The sequence below is a fragment of the Hydra vulgaris genome, chromosome 09, assembly GCF_038396675.1.
Source record: "Hydra vulgaris chromosome 09, alternate assembly HydraT2T_AEP".
Taxonomy (NCBI): Eukaryota; Metazoa; Cnidaria; class Hydrozoa; order Anthoathecata; family Hydridae; genus Hydra; species Hydra vulgaris.
The window spans coordinates 57,527,827-57,550,602 of NC_088928.1; the positions used below are offsets into that span (position 1 = coordinate 57,527,827).

General features: G+C 29.3%; 1 protein-coding gene and 1 long non-coding RNA gene across 4 annotated transcripts in view; one reads left to right on the forward strand and one right to left on the reverse strand.

Annotated features, from left to right (window-relative positions):
- Positions 1-183: 183 nt before the first annotated feature.
- LOC105848888 (macro domain-containing protein CT2219) overlaps positions 184-22,776 on the reverse strand; it is a 46,060-nt gene continuing 23,467 nt past the window's right edge. For all 3 annotated transcript variants that reach the window (XM_065806146.1, XM_065806145.1, XM_065806148.1), the window contains 5 exons: positions 19,025-19,045; positions 18,447-18,550; positions 17,900-17,930; positions 884-957; positions 184-449 (listed from right to left, as the gene is read on the reverse strand). In XM_065806146.1, coding sequence (XP_065662218.1) covers positions 366-449; positions 884-957; positions 17,900-17,930; positions 18,447-18,550; positions 19,025-19,045 — 314 coding nt within the window. In that variant the 3' untranslated portion in view covers positions 184-365. The remainder of the gene's footprint in view (positions 450-883; positions 958-17,899; positions 17,931-18,446; positions 18,551-19,024; positions 19,046-22,776) is intronic.
- LOC136084886 (uncharacterized) lies at positions 6,900-9,391 on the forward strand. Its single transcript, XR_010640922.1, has 5 exons — positions 6,900-7,084; positions 7,295-7,376; positions 8,895-8,973; positions 9,096-9,193; positions 9,286-9,391. It is a non-coding gene; the product is annotated as an uncharacterized LOC136084886 (long non-coding RNA).

A 22,776-nucleotide genomic window follows, 5' to 3' on the forward strand; every position in this document is an offset into this window, starting at 1 on the left:
TATTAAATACTTTTGTAACTTTTACTGATAAATAAAGTTAATATAGTAAATAAAAAATGATAAATAAAGATAAATAAATAAACTGTTTTGATTAAGAGGATTCGGGTACTTATTAGCTATCGTCATTATTACCGCAAGCAGCACGATAATAAATAATAACTTTGTATAAAATAACAAGTAAAAAAATAATAATAAAGAAGAGAAAATTTATCCTTTGCAAATAATTAAATTCATGCTCATGTTTTTTGTGCATTTAGCGTTATTTCTCAAAGTGATTTTTTTATAACGATTTTTAAGTGATTTTTCTTAATCTTGATAACGCAGGGTTGTTGTAAACTATATCTGAAAATATTGGAATTGTTGAATTACGAAAAGTATAAGTTGGACATAAGTTCCTTGTATATCTCAAAGTCTTTAGATATGTATGTGCAAAAGATAATACGATCAATCTAAAAATAAAACAAAAGGTTACAGACTTAATGCCATTCCAATTTTTCAAGGTATACTTATAGTAGCTAACTTTGTTTTTTAGGGTGATATTGTTCCTAACAACGTTAGGGGTCATCCATAAAGGACGTCACGCTAAGTTTAACTTATGGCTAGAAGTAGGAGAATGTTGGCTCTTGTGAGCAGAGGTTTTAAAGCATTAGAGCGCTTTATGTTCAATGAAAATCTCCGCGGAAGAGAGACAATAAACTTCTACTTCTAGTAAGTGTTTAAATTCTGAATGACGTCCTTTATGGACGACCCCTTAGGGACAATATCACCTTTAGGATTAACTTATAGTTTGTTTTTTTTATAGATTTTTTTTTTCACAAATGATAAAAAATAACCCTAAATTAAAAAAAAGTAGTTACGAAATAGTCAAGCAATCATACTTTACCTTATTATAATTTTCTTCTAGCCAATGACGTACGTATTTGAGAGCAACATGAGCAGCATCTTTGTTTGGGTAACCTTCAATAAAACAAATTGATCCCAGTAAAACAATAAAAATGAAAATATTCGTGCAAAAAAAAAAAAAAAATTCACATTACGGTTCTTCTTTTTCTGAAGGGTTTTCTATAATATTTTCAATCATTTTTTTAAATTATATCTTGTAATGCAGTAATAACTAGGGATGCAAGCAATCTTTCCGAATCTGGTATGATAAAAAGTGATCTGGTAACCAATGATTAAAAGTTTTAATTTTACTTATGTAACACTGATGTATCACGCAATGTAAAACACGCAATGAAAAAATGGGCATTACGTCACGAGTTTATCAAAAAAAAAATTCCGCACCAAAAGTATAAAAATTTACAAACTTTAAAAAAAATTTATTTTCTATCAGGGATCGTCCATAAATTACCGAACGCAAACTTCCACAGTAAACAAAACAATAAAGATCAAAAGTTTTCCCAGAGTCTTAATTTAAATAAAAATCAAAATAATCCAAAAAGTTTAATGAAAATTGACGCGTAAAAGAGCCTAATATCTCCTGCTACTGTTTTTAAAATATATTTTGCGTTGCATAATTTATGGACGAACCCTAAACGCTTTCATCTTCAAATAAAAAAAATCATAAAAGATCAGTAAATTTTTATATTAGACGGAATAAAACAAAAATATATTAAATCATTGCTAATGGTTTGGGATCAGCTTTCTGTTTTTAGCAACTTTTACGGAAAACCTTGGGCCAACTAAAATCGCCAAACTTATCTTTATGCTAGATTGTTAAAATTTGGAACACTTATCCATGAATGTTTAATCTTTCTGAATCTTATATCATTTATGTGTTATCATATCAACCATGAAAAATTTTGAAACAAAACTTTTTCTGATGTCTCTTTAAAGATTTGTTTGCTGGAAGCAAAAAAACTCCAAAGAAGTGTTACTAAACTCCACATGTAATATTTAGAAATATGATAAAAATTTATCAAAAAAATTAGTTTAATAAAATTTATCAGTTGTAAACAATTACTAAAAAAGAAGTCATTGTTTGGACAAGTGATGGGCAACTTTTAAGGTGTTTTCTACTCTCATACTGAAAAATTTGTAAAATATCATTAAAATCGGCATTGATGTATTTTAAACCAGAAGGTGAAATTAAAACTTGTAATTGGTTATATATGGTATTGGAATAGAAAATATCTTACGACTTTCAAAATTGTTAAAAGCATTTTTAAAATTCTGAGTAGGATCAATTAAAGAGCTTTATGTTGTTTAATATTGGATAATTAATAAAAGGAGTCAATATTCTGAATACAACTCATGAAAAAATTACGATGCACGTCACTTGTTGTAACTATTATATGAAATCCAATAATATTAAGCATTTCCAGGATCTGAAACCAACATTTATTTAAAGTGGGAACATTTATTTTAGAAAAAGGAAAAAGGCAAACAGTATCCATATAATTTCTGTAGCAAACTGAAGTGATAAAAAATATTAAAACAGTTGTTGCTAGCTTCTCTGTTTCATCAACAATACCCAAAAACCTTCCATCTGCCTTATCAACTTCTTAATTAGTATAAATTTCATCAAATATTTAATTTACAATTTTTTCTTTACTGATCAAAGATTGTATTCTTTTTTTAAGATAAATTTTATTTTCATTATTTATTTCAGTAGATACTGATATTAAATTAGATTACTTCCGAGAGTAGCACTCGATGGCAATGTAAAGATTATAAAATCATCTCGTAGCATCTTTTACTACTTGTATGCCACAACAAACAAGTAAAAAGATTATTGTTGTATCTTCTACTTTGGCATGATTTTTCTAATAAAAGAAGCTGGTCACATAAAGTTGAGCTTTGTACAAATTTCTTCAGTGCAATTATATTCTTCTAAAAGTTTAACACATGTAGATATAGGTGAAATTTCAATATCCTTTTCAATTAAATGATGTAACTTAGCAAATTCTCTAAATCTGATAAACTGGAACTTTTGCTATGTTTGCCATTACTGATTGGAAAGATTCTTTAGGAACAACTATGTTATTTATGTAAACATCAAAGTTCAAATTTTTATATATGACAACAGATGATTTAACAGTTATTCCTGTTTCAGTTAACTGAAAAAGAGAATAGCTTACAATATCACTAGCAACAAAAATATTAAGATGGAAATTTCGGAATTTGCTTGTGACCTTTTTAGTAAGCTCTTCAAATGTTTTAACAGCATCTTTAAATTGAAAAATTTCGAAATCGTTTTTTATTACATTATTTTCCCTGTTTAAACGAGATGTAGAAAAAGAAAAAACAGTTGAACAAGGCACTGGTGTTACTATACTTAAACTTGGCAAAGATGGAAATACTGATGGTACAGCTTCAGGTCTTAATACCTTCCTTTCTAAAATTTTTTCCATACAAATTCGCTCGCCACTTCTGTTAGAATCAGAGCTTGCATTCTTTTAAGTCTGTTTGTATAAAGAGTAGGGAGCAAACGTAGCTGTTTTTTGTAGGAGCAAAATTTTCTCCTTTAATTCTCCTAAGCCATTGCTAACAAAGATTGCTATCAGCAGTAAAAAGAGTGGTAGCTTATAGATTTCGGATCATGATCATACTCAGATTTACATCCATACGCACAGCATCTTCGCAACTTTTAGATTCACATTTTTCCTTTCTCTAAAAACTGGTTTACATCGGCTCCTTAGCGTATGCTTTTTGAAAAATAGTTAGCGAGTGCACTGGCCAGGTATATAGGAGACCTTGGTAATAAATAAACAAAGCTACGCTGAATTTTTCTTATTGGACAATCAGACTAATATCAGATAAGTTGCCAAATCTTCTTTTATCAAGTGAATCTATTTGTCAATAAATATAGTTTTTATTGTTTGTGTTTGTGATTATTATTAGGTCGTCAATTTTTGTGTTTATTCTAAAGTGAGAGCATGTATTAAAGTGAGAGGAAAATTTTAAAATTATACATTGAATGGGAAGATAATTGGGAAGATAAATGTAATTTCCTTTTGTTAAGCGATTAATGCAGATAAGATCGCTAACATTGTCGTTTCCATTTTAATGAAATTATTTAGATTAAGAAAAGATTTATTTAGTTTTATAATCTTTATTTTGCCAATTGATTTTAATTGGCTTTATTTGATGAATTTGATAAAATGTGCCTAAAAAAGTTAACATGCCTAAAATAACTTAATTTACAAAATTTTAAAGCTTCATAAAACAAATTATATTTAAAATGCATCTGTCTCAAGCTCCACAAAAAAATATAAAACAAACAGCAGATGCAGATGATTTTTTCATATTAAGGATGCCCACGACTGAATTCTGAAGACCTAGACGCATTTTTAATTGAAAATAGACATGGTGGAAACCTAAGAACTCTAGGTAAGTTTGATCATTCAATTATTGCTCCTGTGATTTTTCCGATAATAATTTAGAAAATGTAGTGCCTCCAGTTTTGCATATGGTGTTAGGAATAGTATTAAAACTGTATAAACTATTGTTAAAAGGAATGTAAGACTGCGGTAGTGGTGCAGTGGTAAAGCGCTCGCTTCATAAGCGAGAGGTTTCGAGTTCGATCCCCACCACGTCCCTGGTAGTACCGCGCTCAACTTGCTTCTCCGCGCAGCGGCCTTGTTCCTCAAGGTTGGTGTTTCGGAGTTATAGAGTTGAGAGAGGGTTATAACCACTATTAAGTAGCCTCCTCATCTGTAGTGGCCTTCTCGGCCTTGAGGAGGTGAATAACAAAAAAAAAAAAAAGGCTATAAATTGTCAGGCATGTTTATTATTATCTAATAGTGAAGATGTGAGGACGAGTGAAAAATGGGCTGCTAAAAGCGTTGAATATTTTAATACAGCAGAAACTTTGCCTTTATTAGGTAAGCAATTTGTGGACATAATAAATCTAAAGACGCGATGGAAAGCCGGTAAAAAAAAATTTTCTGAATTAAAACACATTCCTCAAAACTCCACTAATAAAATAAAAAAGCTGTAAAAAACAAGAAACCTGTACAAGCATTAGGTGTTTAATTTTAAAATACAACTGTAATACTGATCAGGTGCAATGTGGTATGTACCTAGGGTGGCTTCATCAATACTGTAAAACTATTGGTTATTCTGAAAAAAGTGTAATTACTTTTTATCACACATTAATGTGTGATATAGAGAGCTATAAATGTTTTGTATGTCAGGGTAAAAATATAGAAATTCTTTAAATTTTTATTTCTGAAAAAATTGTACTTATAAGAGCGCAATGCAAAGTTTTAGAGGTCGACTATAATCAATTGCAAATAGAGTGTGAGGATCATGAAAAAAATAATACAAAACTAACATAGGGCCTCATGAGAGAGCTCTACTTCAAGCCCTTGATGATATCAAGGTTGAGCCAGAATGAGTTTCATGCTTGCTTTCCACATGAAAGTATAAGTTGAAAGATGCATGAGTTCATTTTTAATGTATCTTTAAGATATGATTTTCGTTTGGCCAAATTTTTAGTTTAAATTTAAACCTAAAATTATTAGTTTCTACTAGCTGATCTGACCCATAAAAATATGGGTCTTTGTCTATTTTTCCTTATATGTTTACTTTAACATTTTTACGTAAAATAATTAATTTCAAAAAATGGCTTTAAGAGCAAAAAAAATTAACATGCGCACCGTTATTTATGCGGAAATTAACATTTCCACATACATAGAGCTTATAAGAGATTTATAATAAAGTTTGTTTTTCTCCTAAACGCATATCATTGATTGCTCAGTGGTTTAGTGCGCTGTCATCAGTGTCGTTTTGGGGAATTAAAAACCTCCCCTAATAAATTTTAAATATTTTTCAATCTTGCTGTATTTATAGCAATATTTAAAGCAAAATTTTTATTATAGTATATATCTATAATAATTATAGCAAAGTTTATGGCAAAAAAATAATAGTATAACAAAAATGTTTTTTAATTGTTAAAATAAAATTCAAAAGTTTTGTCATTTTTATAGATTTATTATACACGATTGTTCCATATACTGATTGCAAACTCAACATATGCTAAAGACGTTTACACTTACAGACGTTTGTACGCAACGCTATACAAATGGCAGAACAAAGATGATCCTAGACCGTTAAAAACTATAGACTATAAAACGCAAAGGGAACGTCTATAAATTACGCAACGCTAAATCTGTTTTTTAAAAAGGAGATCTTAATTTCTTTCAGGTGGCGAGTTTTATTTAACTTAATAAGGCTACTTTGATTTTTTATTTAACTTATGATTCTGCGAAGGAAAACTCTGATCATTTTTGTAGTGTTCATTAGTGAAATTTAGCGTTGCATAATTTATGGACAATCCCTAATCTAAAAATTAGGCAAAAAAATAATGGAGTATACTATTTTGATAATTATCTAAATTCTGTCGTTGTTGCGCACTCTGTTTAGAATGTTTAACGAGGGCGTGGTAAAATAGCTGTAAAACTCAAAACTTCCTTATTATACCAATACTAAATAATTTTAACTTTTAATTATTTTTAAAAATAATAAATTTGATAAAATGATTCATTTTAAATACAAAAATATAAATTTTTAATTATGTTCTTATTAAAAACATACTTTTAAAACCCCCTTATTGTTTTTAAAAAAAGTTGAGATCGCCGCGTGGCAAGTTTAAATCTTGCTTTTTTTGTATAATATCGTTACATATGTTTGTATATAATCTTATATATGAATACGGTAATGAATAGTGCGCATAGTTACGCCTAATGTTAGTGTTGTTAATGACGGTTCTGTATTCTGTAAAATACACCATTTCTAAGTTTTTAAGTAGTTTCTAGACTTTTTTATGCGCGGTTACATTTGCCATGCGGTCTTTCGCAAGCAAGCAAGCAAGCAAATTAAAGCTGATATATTATTATTTTCGAAAAGAATTGATGTTGTTCATTGTTTAAAATAGAAAATTCAAATAATCGTTTGTTTGTTTTTGGTTGTTTTTATTTTTCTAATTTTTATAGCCTGTTTTCATTTTTTAAAAGAAGTTTATAACTAAAATTTCTGTTTAAGTAAACTGTTTCAGTTTTGTCGTTAGTCTTTTTAGAACATTTTAAGCAAGTATTGTTTTATTTTCTGGAGCAATTAAGAGGAGCTGATGGCTTTTTTAGTAAGTTCAATTCATTTTCTTATTTATAGATTAAGATTATTTTTTGTAGAAAGAATAATGAGTATAAAATTTTATTTATGTGTTTAATATGAAAGTTAAATAGAATAAGATTGTTGTTTGTGTTCATGTAAGTTTATATACATAAGTTTGCGTTTATTTCAATCTATTTTATATTGCTCTATATCTATATTATATATTTTATATTCTTAGGAAAAATAATAAGGAATAGAAAAATAAAAAAAAATTCTTCTGGAAATTGTCAAAAGAATGTTGTGTTATGCTTCATTTTAAGGTATCTGAATATGTATTTATTTGAAATTTATAATTTTGTTCTTTAATGGTTTCATCTTTTTCATTACAATGTTGTAAATTGTAGTCTGCATTCTTTGTTACATTAAAAATAATTTATGCTAATAAATGTCGTTTTATAGCTGTTAAAGGTTTGCTTACATGTTTATCTTATGCTCAAAGTTAAAAAGTTTTTGATAAATATGTGTATGAGATGATATATGTAGTTTGATAAATACAAGTATGTAGTGATATATATAGTTGTTTTATAAATGTGTTTATATAAATGTGTCTTTATAATAGTATGAAATGTATTTTATCCAGAGATGCAAAGTCCCAAAAAGACTCCAGCTTTTTCTATCTATCTACTTTTTCCAAGTCTGTAGTGTCCAGAAGCTCTAAACATGTTTATTGACTTATTATCTGCTATAATAATTTCATGAGATTTGATGACTTGAAACTTATTGTTTATAAGCCAGGAGTCCTTGCCGCCATAATACCTAAGAATTCTGGGCTAATAAAATGATTGTTCCTCTAACCTAATAGTTGTAATTTTTTTTACCTATTAGTAGTCCATAAACTTATTTATATTTTTAGTGCTCCTGTATACCAAAAACTAGGATAAAGTAATCTTTTTGTGACTTTCAAATCCGGAGTCCTTTTTGGTACTCTGCATCCCTGATTTTATCTAATGTGTACATGATTGTTAATGAGGTGTTTTTATATGTTATATAACATTTAAAAAAATTGTGTTTTATAGTTAATATAACTATAACACACAATATATTTGAGATATAGATCTAGAGCAAGATTCATCAACCTTACCAGTCAAGTGGTGTTACTGCTTTAGGTCTAAATGTAGTCTAGCCAATATAACTATTCTGAAAATACATAACATCTTTAATTATTTTTTGTGTAATGTTGTTACCTTTGACTTATCTTTATGTTAGTGTCTGTTGTTAAAAATGATTAATAGGTAGTTTCATTACTAGAACTCGCTGCTTTTGTTGCTTAATATAAATACATTAATATAATTTCTTCAAGCAAAAGCATAAATTAGTGACTTTTATCTGAAATAGCACAGTGAATATTATTATTATTATTAGTGCGCATAGTTATACCTATTGTTTGATATTAGTTACAATTCTGTATTCTGTAAAATACACTATTTCTTAGTTTTTAAGTAGTTTCCAGACTTTTCTTAACGAATTGTTTTCTTAATGAAGTCATGACCTTTAAGAAAACACTTGGTTATGAAAATGTTTAAGTTGACATTAGGTAGATAATGTTTAGTAGCTTAAATTGATAGGTAATAGAAAATCTTTTTAAAATTTTATTAAGTAATTAGTTTATTGTAATTTTTTTTTAAATTGTACTTTTAAATGTGTTATAGATGTTAATATTGAAAATATAAGTTACTATAATTCTTATAGTTATTATATGTTTGTTTTTCTATATTTAATATACCATTAATCATTTTCATACATTTTTATTTAAGTTTAATTGTTTATAATTTATTAAGATTTAGATTATTAGAAAATTCATGTTTACAGAGTTGTTATTAATCATGATCGAGTTGTTGTACCAAGGAAATTGTAGAGGTTTATTTATAAAATGTACTATATATGTTATAAAACTGCTTTTATTTATTTACTAAAAGCCAAGACAACATTTTGCTAAAAATGCAATTTATATCTTAATTTGATTTTTATTTTTTTTTTAGTATTGTTAATCCTTTTGTACTTGGAAACAGATTTTATAGTTACATTTTCGATAAATGTTTATATTAACTGCCATGTCAACATAGGTTAATATAAATAGGTAAATCGATATTGAGTTTTTATGTGGTTTTTTTATTTTTATTTATTTTTTTGTAATTACGGTATCATAATTCCATTTTTTTTTTCTTTAAGATTTACGATTGACGCATTTATACGATTTTTAAAAAAATACCCTGATTTCCTTTTATTGTAAATTTTTTGTTAGTTAAAATGATATAAATATATGCAATTAGTTCAATTTTTTTTTAAATTTCTCTTTTTTGTGCCTAATAATTTGTTGTACGTAACTTGAGAGATATTTTTAAAGAGGGGTCGCAACTAAAAACAAACTCAAAACCTTTAAATACATGGAGAATATTGTAGTTTTGCGCATTTGTCAAATACGAAGTTACTTAAATTTTATAACGGGTTTAACTAATTAATTAGCTTAGTTTGCATTTGCAACACTTTTGAGGAAAGAAAAAATTCTTATATATTTTAAATTCTTATATATATTAAAAAGAAAAAATTCTTAAAAATGTAAATCATTGTTTTACATTTTATTATTTTGGTAAAAAGTCTTTATCAAAAACTTGATTACTCTTAAAAAAAATAACTTTATTCTCCTGGCCACCATTAAAGCAAAAACGAGGAAGGGAGGTCCTTTATTAGTGTCAAAATATATGAGAAAATATACTTCAAATATATTGCCAATATACTGTCTTTTATTAGTGTCAAAGTATACTTCATATTAATCTTATTAATTAAAGTTCATGATATAAAAGAATTTAGCTTTACTCAATTTAAAGCATGATGAAGTGTTATTATTTTGTGTCAGTAACTAAAAACGTACTGTGTTAAGCTTTGTAATGTCTAGGAAAATGGTTCTGCCATACACTGATATGACCTATGTCAGTTTTAAATTACTTAAATAACGTTAACTAATTGGTAAATTAATTTATTTGAATTTTGCAGATGGCTTAACTTTTTAATTTAAAGGCGTTTTTCTTACATAGTATTAGTTAAGGTTTCGCAACTTTAAATAGTGGAAAACAGCCACTGTAAATTAAGTAATAGACCGACCGTAACCCGTATTACGGGTTGCTTTCTGCTAGTCTCTATAAAACTTCAAATACATTGTAGTTAAAAAAATTTTGAAAAATTTAAAAAACAAAGTCACCGGTGATAGGACTTCGAACCGTGGCTTTTTTGTAGAGAAGCTCTGCGCGCTAACCACTCGGCCACGCTGGCACATTGACTAACAAAATTTTAAAAGTAAATAATAATTTTTTTTTAACGGAAATAATTGCTTTCGATCAATATTAAGGAGACGTGGCGAAATGCAGTTTTCAAGCAAACGTAAAACTATAAAACTTGATATATGTTTTAGTATGTTCTAACATTACATAATTTGAAGTTTGCGTACGTTACATATTTGCATACACTTTCGTTCACGCTTTCTTATTATACAAAGCTGCTGCAACTCTTTCTCGCCATTACCTTAGTTGCAATGGCTACCAAGAGTTCTGTGTCAAACAGGCTCGAAAGGGCACTACTACTATGAAGTTCAGTATTATTATATAGATTACAAACATTTTCATGTAAAAGAATTTCTAATCATAAAATCAACTGAAGTCATTATAAAACAATTTTTTTTTTGTTTAATTAGATAACTAGTTATTAAATGTCTTTTTTTAGTTGTGTATTTATTTAAGCTCATATAGAAAAAAAAACTCATTTTTTTTTTTAAATTTTATTTTTATTTTAATATATCATTCAATGCAAAATTTATCCTTCTAGAAAATATATTTTGCATAAAATACTTACTACTATTAGCTTAATTTTTCATAGGTAAGTTTAATTTTTTATGATTAAAATATCTTTTTGGCGGAAAATTTTTAAATAATATTGAAATAAATTTTTATTTAAAAATTATGTATTTTTATTCTAAAATATGAAACAAATATCTAAATAAAGTCTGTATATTGTACAATAAATGCAACTAAATAAAACAGCTTTTGATTTGTCATGTATTGTAGAGTGTGCTGTACAGCTTGATTCAAGTTTTGGGACCTATTGATATCTCAAAACATTTTACTTGTATTTTTTATTAGATTATTGATAATGTCCAGTAAACAGAATTTGAGAAGAAAGAAAAAATCTAAGTTTAAAGGAAATCGGTTTAGGAAGTCAAGCAAGGTGACAGAAACTTTAAAATCTTCTTCACTTCGTTATCAAAAAATATCAAAAACTTCGAATGAGACTTCTAAAGAAGATAATAACTATTTTTTGTTTGTAAATTTTAAAATTCTTAAAGATCTTATAAGTAGTTTAACATGCTCTGTGTGTAATGCACAAAAGCTGAGTTCATTCAATAAACTTGATCTAAGAATGGATTTTGCAAACAAATTTTTAAATAAATGCTTTTTTTGTGATTGGAGCAATTAATTTTATACATCTCCAACTCGTGTCCTAAAGATGCACCAATAACTGTTGATGTCTATAATGAAAATAACATTTACACACAGGGGCGCAATCTATTTGAAATTAATGTTCGAAATGTAATTGCTTTTCGAGAAAATGGGAAAGGTCTTGCAGCAATAAAAAGTTTTGCTAGACGCCTCAATATGGAGTCATTATCTGAACCCAGTTATCGAAACATAATCAGTCAATTGTATAAAGCTTAAAATAATGTTGCAAGTAATAGCATAGTAAAAGCAGTTAGTGAGATTAAGTTAAACCCTGAAAATAAAGCTCATTTAGGCATCACAACATGTCGTGTTTCAGTAGGTGGTTCTTGGCAGAAGTGGGGATTTTATGGTATTAGTCCAATTAAATTAGAATGTGTTGGACATGTGCAAAAGAAATGTGGAAATCTTCGTAAAAAGTTCAAAGGAACAAAAAATTCTGTCTGATTGCGGTAAGCTAACAGATAAAACAATTAACTCAATGCAAAACTTTTATGGACTTGCCGTTCGACAAAATTTAAATAACTTATACGCTATGAAAAAAGCTGTCTTAGCAATTGTTTGGCATTGCTGTGAAACAGATAAAGGGGACGAAGTTTGACATCAGTTTTGTCCACCTAGATCGTCCAGTTGGTGCAAATATAAAAAAGATTTAATTAATGGCACTAACAATTATAAAAAGAATATAACTTTACCATCATGGAGTTTTCAAATTTTGCTGCCAACATTTTTAGAACTCAGAAGTGACGATTTATTATCAAAATGCCTTTACGGGCAAACCCAAAATGCCAACGAAGGTTTTAACAATATTGTATAGTCACATTGTCCGAAAAACACTTTTGTAACAAAAGATATATTAGAGATTGGTATCAATTCTACCATAATTTATTTTAATGATGGAGAAAATGGTGTAAACAATAAAATGGCAGAGTTTGCAATTAATAGATGCAGATTTTTGCAAAAAGCTAATATATTACTTAAAAAGTTAAGTATCCGATGGTCTGTAAAGTATTTGATGGTCTGTAAATAAGAGTAATGAGAAGACTAAAAAAAGATACAAACAATTAAGAAACAAGATAAAAGCTCTCCACCAAAAACATCAGCAACAAAGATGTTGCTGATGTTTTTGGTGGTTTTTAAGTTGATGTAACTGTTTCAAATCTTTTTTTGTTTCTGTTTTTGTTTTTACAAGCTTTTCCTTTTTCCTTATTTTTTTGCAACTTTAAAACCAGATATCTCGTGATTGAGAAGAGCATTTTTGGCTGAAATTTTCACTGCATCTTCCTTCATCATAAAGATTTCAGATGTACTAAAATAGTTAACTGAGAATAATTTTATAACTTTTATAACCCCAAACAACTGTTTTTTTAATGTATAGTTTTTTTTTTTTTTTAATATTTGTTCAATTTGAGATTTTTTAAATACTTTTCTTTTGTTTGAGTAAAAATGAATGATAATAATATAATGAAGCTATAAACAAGAAATTATTAAGTTTCAAAAAAAATTGATCAAGAAACAGTGTTTTGAATTTTTTCAGATTTTCCCCCTTTTTGCACCCGGCTACTATCTTGTAGAAGGCCTCCTTGGCAAAGACTTAAGGGGTAAACAGATTCTATCTGTTGACCAGCCTTGCACCCCTTCTTCATCTTTTAGGCTGGCGCAGATGTATTTTTAATACATTGTTTCCAGATTAGGATGTTGAATGCTGGATCTTCTTGACTCAATGCATGGGTTTTGCTTGTGTCTCTGTTTTTATGACTAGACAACTCATTCTATTATCTCCTAATGAGGGTACAGCTCTAAAACTCAGTTTTATGGTTCTGAGGCCGGCTGGTAGTCAGGTTTCCCGAACTCTGTGGTAGCTCTCAGAGAGGCTGATTCCATCAACAGCTGAAAAATATCAAAGTATTAACAGTGCCATGTTGCACATGGATGGTGTCCCTGTTTGTACTTTTGGTGTGCATTGCGGAGGCCACATTTGGAGTCCTTTGTTACGGCTTAGGGTTTATTAGTAGTAATGAGGCAATTGCTTGGGCTATAAACAGTGTTCTGAGTACTATCTATGCTTTGAATCAAGTTCTTCAATCTAATTTAAAAATAAATAAAGTGCCAAAAACTATAAAACACAAAAAACCATCATCATCACCAAGTTCTCTAAACCTATCATTCACTAATATTTGTGGTCTTCGAAGTAACTTTTCTTCTGTTGAGTCTTATCTCTTGCAAAGTTCACCAGACCTACTTGCTCTTTGTGAGACTAATTTGAGTTCAGCTGTCTAATCTTGTGATCTTAGTGTTGATGGTTATCTTCCTTTAATTCGTAAAGACTCCAATAGTCACATGCTTGGCCTGGGCATTTACATTCGTAAGAATTCACCTATTTGTCGTGAAACTAGGTTTGAATCCACAGACTATTCTTTCATGTGCTTTCGTTTAGCACCACTTCACTCTATTGCCTTTCTCTTTGTTCTATATCGCTCTCCTTCATCTCAAGACTGAACTCTTTTTGATATTATTTCTGATCATATTGACCAAGCCCTCTCTCTTTATCCATCAGCTAATATAGTTGTTGTTGGTGACTTGAATGCTCACCACTCTGAATGGCCTGGCTCTAGTGTCAGTGATTCTGCAGGCATTAAAGTCCACAACTTTTGCCTTTCTCAATCCCTAACTCAAATAGTCAACTTTCAAATTCGCTTTCCTGACAACCCTAATCATTTACCTTCTCTACTCGACTTATGTCTTGTTTCTGATCCTAGCCAGTGCTCAGTTTCTCCACATTCACCCTTAGGTGCTTCTGATCACAGTTTGATCTCTCTAAAACTAATATCTCATTCTTCTTCATCACCTGAATCCCCCTATTATCGAACCTCTTACAACTACAGTAAAGCTGACTGGGATTCTTTCCGTGATTTTCTTCATGATGGCCCTTGGGTAGAAATCTTTTGTCTTCCTGTCGACAAATGTTCTTCTCAACGATTCCAGGTCAAGCCTCACTCTCCTCCATGGTTTTCCTCATACAGTGCTGCTGCGATTGCCAACCGAAACCGTTACTTCCATATTTATCAGCAAAACAATTCTCCAGAAAACAGACGTCTGTTTATTGCTACTAGAAACCATTGTAAAAAGGTTTTGTCTAACGCCAAATCCTGCTATTCTCAGGTCATGAAATCTCGTATCTCATCTCAAAAATTAGGCTCTCGTGACTTCTGGAGAATCTTTAATAATATCAATAATAAGGGCAAATCTATAATTCCACCTCTCTTGTATGGTTCAGACTTTGTCACCTCACCTAAAGACAAAGCTGAATTGTTTGCTAAAAACTTTTCATGAATATCATCTCTTGATTCCACTAGTTGCATTCTACCTGATTTAGCCCTCAAACAGGTTGATCCATTGCTTGACATTCGTATCACTCCAGCTTATGTATCTAAAGTGATTTCCTGCCTAGACTCTTCTACAGCTTGTGGCCCCGACAACATACCTGTTATTGTCTTGCAGAAGTGTTCTCTGGAGCTGTCATCTATACTCTCAAAACTATTCAACTAGTGCTTATCAGAGTCTTGTTTTCCAGCCTGCTGGAAAGCGGTATCTGTTATCCCTATCTTCAAAAATTCTGGAGAGCGATCTGATTCGTCTAACTACTGTCCCATAAGTCTTCTTTCTATCATAAGTAAGCTTTTTAATTTTTAATTAACAAACACTTAATTTCTCATCTTGAATCTAATAACTTATTTTGTGACCATCAATATGGATTTCGATCTTCTCGTTTTACAGCTGATTTGCTAACAGTAATAACTGATAGGTTTTATCGTGCATTAGATAAAGGTGGAGAAGTTAAGGCCATTGCTCTTAATATTTTAAAAGCTTTTCATAAAGTTTGGCATGCTGGTCTTCTCCATAAGCTTTCTTCTTATGGTGTATCTGGCAACATCTTTAAGATTATTGAATCATTCCTTTCCAATCGTAGTATAAAAGTTGTCCTCAATCAACAGCAATCTTCTTCTTATTCTGTAAGTTCAGGGGTTCCTCAAGGTTTTATCCTTGGCCCAATACTCTTTTTAATTTACATTAATGATCTTCCAGATATTCTCACATCTAAGGTAGCATTGTTTGCTGATGATACTACCATTTATTCTTGTCGTGATAAGAAACCAACACCCTCTGATTGCTTGGAGGGGGCATTTGAGCTTGAAAAGGATCTCACTTCTGCTACAGCATGGGGCTCACAGTGGCTGGTGAACTTCAATACAGACAAAACTCAATTTTTTTCAGCCAATCGTTATCGCAATAATTTTCATCTTCCTATATTTATGAACGGTGATTTACTCAATGAGTCACCTACTCTTCATCTTCTAGAATTAACTCTTACTTCCAATCTTTCTTGGAAACCATATATCAAATCAGTTGCAAAATTAGCATCTGCTAAGGTTGCATCTCTTTATCGAGCTCATCACTTTCTTAGTTCGGATTCTATTCTCTATCTCTATAAATCTCAAATCCAGCCTTTTATGGAATACTGTTGCCATATCTGGGGCGGTTCTTCTAATGATGCCCTTTTTCTTTTAGACAAGGTGCAAAAACGCATTGTAAACATAGTTGGACCTGCTCTTGAAGCCAACCTCCGACCATTATCACATTGTCGTAATGTTGCTTCTGTTTCTCTTTTCTACAAATACTATAATGGGCACTGCTCTAAAGAGCTACCGTCTCTTGTGCCATCTACTAAAATTCATTCTTGTGTTACTCGTCATTCAATTCTCATCCTTTTTCTGTGACTGTTCCTAAGTGCTCCAAAAACGCTTGTTTGTCTAGTTTTTTCCTCGAACATCAGCTCTTTGGAATTCGCTTCCTTCATCTTGCTTTCCTGATTTATATAATTTGCAATCCTTTAAGTCGTCCGTCAATCATTATCTTGCTCTACAACCATCATCTTTTCTCTTTCAGTAACTTCCAACTTTAATTAGTGGCTGCTTGCAGCTTTGTTGGAAGCGAAGATGTTTAAAAAAAAATAAAATAAAATCTTTTTTTTCATTTTTGCCTGACTATTATTCCCTGAATGTGTTCGCATTAGGTTTAAGTAGAGTTTTTTTTTGGCTTTTATTTTAATAAAAAATATTTTTATTAAAAAATTTATATCAAAAATATAGGTTTTCAAATTATTTTTGATTAAAAGCATGAATTTATTGAAATTCAGCTAAAGTCGTCAAATCTGCGCTCCGTTTATTCAAAATCCTGGAAAGGTTAAACTATTTTGTTAAACGTCAAAAACTGACAAATTTATTATCGTTTACATAAAATATTTAAAATTTACAGGAGCACCTATTTAGTGAAACTTTTTATAAAAAAAACAAGAAGCCATGTATGTCCACCTTGCAACATCTATGGTAATAAAACTTGTAATATTGTTTATAAACTGTGAAAAATCACTACTAAAGTTCTTTTTACAAACAACTGCATGCCAAATCCTGGCATAGTGGAAACCAGAACTGGCTTTTATTTAACCTTGATTTGTCTCTTAACTTTTAAGTCTATTCTACTAAAAGTCTCTGAAAGTATGTCTTGTAAGTTATTAAAGAATTTGGAAAGAAATAAAATGAAATAAATCCAGTCAAAACATCTTTGAATCTAGATAATGCAAGTTTTAATGCATCTTTAAAATCTAGATAATGCAAGTGGGATTGATATACAAACAAAATATTTTTGTAACGTCATCAAAACTCTACGCTATTACAAAATTCTTTTTTTTTGCATAATAAAAGATTTTTTATTATTATTAAACAAGAAAAAAATTATTATTATTATTTTAAAAATAATTTTGATATAATTCAGTGTATAAATTAATTTAAATCAGACTGATCTTCAAAGATTATGGTACCATTATTTATACTATATTTACTTTACATTAGATTAAATAAGCTGATTGAAATATTATTCAAGATTATTAGTTGTTTTATATAAGGAAATTGAAATATTATTCGAGATTATTACTTGCTTTATATAAGCTAATTGAAATACTATTTAATTTATAGTATTATTAGTATTTAGTTTTTAAATAACTTATTCACTTTAATAGCTGTTTTATTTTGTCATGTAAAAACAATTTATGTTATATCTCTATAACATAAATAAAATTAGAAGTCTAAACAAAGGTTTTTTAGAGTACTGAAACTGAAAGTTTAATGTTTATAATAAAATTATCTACACAGGCTTTTTTTGTTTATAAATAAAAAGTTTTGCCTACAAAAATAAAAGAAAAGTTTTTTAAAAAAAGTTATCATTACAAAAGCAAAGTTTACCATAAATTCCTGTTGATATGCAGCAAAATGCCTATATAAATAAAAGAAGAAATATTCTATATCATTTTTATATCACAATAGTATTGCCACAAATGGATAACATTTCATCAATATTAAACACAAGTGAATAACATAAAATAATCCCAGCAAACATTCTATAGGGGAATATTTCAGTGGACCTACATAAGCATTTTGAGCAGTCCACTGTAGTTTTGCTCGTCTGTTACTTAGTAGACCATTTGTGGCAGCCGTCAAAAGTGGCTGATGACTAATCAGAATTAACATGTCGAAAAGTTATCGACTAACCATTTATAGTGGTTACCACTAATGGTACACTAAGTAACCAATGAACAAAACTCCAATAAACCGCTCAAAATGCCTATATAAGTCCACTGCAAATTCACTAAAACAATGTTTGCTTGGATACTATTAAATCAGTGAAACAAAAAAGTTAATAAACAAAATCATAAAATGTAAGAGTATATAGGTAAAGAGTATTATTTATATATTCTTAGAAATCTTAAAACAGAATTCATGAAACACTTACAATGGTCTTTATTTCAAAATCTAGGACAAGCTGAAGACAGTTTTTATAACAACTTTCAAGAAGGTCAGGATTTTTTCCCACTGGCCCCACAGTATGAATTATATCTGCATGCAGTATAAAACCATTTATTTCAAAAAATCAATGCACATTGTAACCAGTGATGAACAACCAACTATCTGTCAGATGTTTAAACGCAACCTGCTAAGACATTTCAATTAATTAAATTGAAAACCACTTTTTTACAAACACTTATATATTTATTATAAATAATTTTATTTTAAACCTATAACACTGTATTTTGCTTTTATATATAATTTGTTTTAATTCGTTTTTAACGAACTTTGTTGCAAAAAGAAGTTTGCTCATCACTGGTAATATTTTTAATTATTTAAGGTATTTACAGTTTTTAACAAAAATTAATTTAGGAAATGAATTAATGACAATAAGTTTATGTAGTTTGCAGACTTTGAATTTTTAAATTGCCTAAAATTTAAATCATTATAGTTTTTATTAAGTGCTATTTTTTTAATATAAACTATTAGAAATAAAAAAAACTTTGTTAAAAAATAGAAACTTACATTTAGCAGGTAAACAGTGGCCTTGAAGGATTCGCAATATAAAATAAATATCATTTTAATTAAGTGCAAAATCGAAGAACTATCATACAATAAAAAAATAAAAAAAATTATAATGAAACACAAAAAGTTGTATAATTAAAATACATTAATTACAAGTTAAGAGACATTTTAAGATATATATTTAACATTTGGTTAACACACATTTTAAGATATTTTCAACAAATTTTAAGATATATTTAAAATCAAGTTAACACACATTTTGAGATTATTTTTTTGGCACAAGACTTGTCACATCATATTTAGTATAAATTTTGATTTAAACTGGCTCATTTTTATCAGGCGGCCATGAAATGCTCATAATTTATGCAACTAATAAATGTTATCTGTATATATCTTGACCCCTTTTCCCTCCTTGATTAATAAGTGTACCACACCTAAATAGAATTAATCAATTGAAGTTGTATTTTTTAAATATAATTTGCTATAGCTAAATCAAAAAATTAAAGAAAACTAAAAATTTCAATTTCTTCAAATGAACTACATAAAACAGTAAAATACAACTTTTATACATTGTACATTCTGTAATAAAAAAAAACTCAAATAAACATAAATTTTATATTTCTTTAAGTTTAAAATTACCATATTAATATAAAATATAAGAAAATAAATATAAGAATAAATATTAGAGAAACAAAATTTAGTTTAGAAGTTAAACTTCAGCATATGTACAAATTCAGAATTTAATCCTTTTTCAAGGATTTTTTGAATTAAAAATTTTGTATTAAATAAAAGAAGAATATAATTTATGACATAAAAAGTTTCTTTTAATTCAACTAAAATTAAGTAAAATTATTATGATTTTAATTTCCATTTTTTTATAAGCAATTCTTTTTGATAAACAAAAGAAATAAAGCAATAAACCAAAATTAATTGTTCTTTTCTTGTAAAAATCGTATAATAAAAATATTATAAAAATACTTCAAAACTTTTACAATAATCCAAAAAGTGCATACTTTATATAAGTAAAAAAAGTTGTAATATTCTTGGATTTAAATAAAATGTGCCTGCACTTGGAATTCTTTTTAAAAATAATTCCAAGTGTTTATGTTTGTTTGAGTTTTAAAAATACTAAATATAAAATATAAAGAGAAACACAATTTAGTTTAGAAGTTCAACTTACATTCAGAATTATCCTCTGGCAGCAAAAAGTACTAATTTTATTGTTACTATTACTGAAACTAATATAATATTGAAACTTTATTGAGCAGCAGAAACTACTAACTATACTAATGAAATATTAATTTTATTAAAACAAATCCTGTTGCTAATACATGTGACATGGCTGTTATTAGCCTACTAGCCATCTCTGTGCTTCTGTCAGCCATTCATCTGTAAATACCAATCACTCAAAATACAACACAAACTACTATCTGACAAAAGAAAAAGTCAATGGCATTTAATTTTTTTTTAATTAAATGCTATAACATATAAAAGGAGTGAGATTGTTTCTAAGTGTAGACATAGAAACAGATTCCTTCTTTCCCAATATGACACTTGCCATTAAAAAAGATGTTTTTCCATATTATTATTATTTTTATTATTATCATTAGTATTACTATTATTATTATTTGACGTCAGAACTCATTCCATTGTTGTTTTTTTTAATTATGTAACGGTTTTTTAATTGTATTTTTGAACGGTTTTTTCTTGATTTAAATATATGGCTGATGAGTGCCGCAAACGGCATGAAACTTTAAGTACTGTAAAAAAGTTGTTTTTTTTTCATCTTTCTTATTTATTTATATACATATATATACATATATATATATATATATATATATATATATATATATATATATATATATATATATATATATATATATATATATATATATATATATATATATATATATATACATGGGTGGAGTTTATTTTTTAAGTTTCAAATTTTGATTGTCCTACCCTCCCATTCTATTCCTTTACATATACAAATAATTACTACCAAATATGGGCTCATTTGGACAAAATTTAGAGATTGCTCAATTTTCCTTAGCTCCCTTCTGGGGCGAGGCATACTGTAGAAGGCGTTTACTTTTACCGGGTATGTGTAACCCTTTTCTCTTTACGACCCTGCGTGGTCCTTTATGCACATTGTTGCTTGTTTTCTTTTGTTGGCCCTACTGGCCTGTTTATTCCTTTCCATTTATTGATTGGTTAAATCAACTTAAATGGTATTTTATTAAATGGTATTCACAATGCACAGGGTAATCACAATGAAATTTTTTTTTTAAATAAATGAATACTTTCTGCAATATAAGCTTATTTTTAATATTGTGAATTTCTTTTTTTTTTAGAATATAGAAAAATATCAGTAGCAACTAGATCTAAAACACAGGTGTATCTACTTGGAGATTCAGTGGCTGAACTCACAGGAAGCTTCCATCTTTGGGTATGGCTCTTGGTTTGTTTTTGCATCACCACATAGACCTGAAAGAAACCGTTCGACAATCATTGTCTGTTACAGTTAATGAGATTGCTAAGTTTTGGCCGAAAGCTCGAATTCCAATGAGGGAACATCGAAATTGCCATACAAAATTGGAACAATTGTTTGAAGAATGACGTTTGCTAAAAAAAAAACAAAGGAAGAAAATCTGTAACTCATTAAGCAAGAGAGGATTTTTTTATCTCCAGATTGGATAATTTATTTGATTTGGCTCATGCTAATGCTGTGAGCATGATTAACATTCAAGAAGACAAAGACTTCTTGTTTGCACAGCGAGAGAAAGGAAGACGAGGATCAATGGACGGATTAGATCTAACTTTGACAATGAAAGAAAAAAGGGCAGCCGAAAGAAAAAGGAAACTGGATTTCAGGCATCAATAAATGGAGGATCAGGATATGCAGCACATACAGGCTGCAACTGAAAGTTGCTCATCATCCGAAGAAGATAGTTCAAATGTGGAAACTGAAGACGAGAGTGCCGCTGGAGCAGTTGGAGGCACCACATTTTGTACTCCAGCAAAAAGAAAATGGGGCACAAAATCTGTTGTTACACCAGGTCTGGCAGCTGCTCTAGACAGAACCATATTATCTCACTGCAAAGCTGCATTTGCTATTGCTGAAACAACTAGAAGTTTGGGTCAAAATATTGACAATCTTGCTATAAATCTAGATTCAATACATCGACAAAGGCAGGAGCATCGAGCCAAGAGATCAGCAAGTTTAAAAGCAGAGTTTTGTGTTCAAATTCCTTTGGTTGTACATTGGGACAGAATACTTATTCCTCATTTGACTGGCAAAGAAAAGGTGGATCGTCTGCCAGTAATGGTTTCTGGCAAAGGTGTTTCTCAACTTTTAACTGTTGCCAAGCTGTTATCTGGAACTGGGGAGGCTCAAGCTTCTGCTGTCTTTGGGGCAATTGGAATATAATCCAAGCATCCGAGCAATGTGTTTTGATACGACAAGTTCCAACACAGGCAGAATTGCTGGTGCATGTGTTCTTCTGGAGCAAAAGCTTGGCAAGGAGCTTCTGTAATTTGCATGCCGACATCATATTATGGAACTCATCATTGGTGCTGTATTCCAAGTATGCATGGGATCAACATCTGCTCCAGAGGTTTTTCCCAGGATTACGTGATGTTTGTGTATTTACGGTTTGTGTCTACCTGAAAATATGAATCACAGCCCCACTAGCTGCAAATGCTCCATACAGCAATTTGATGTTGATGAAATCTTTGCTGAAGTACTCGAC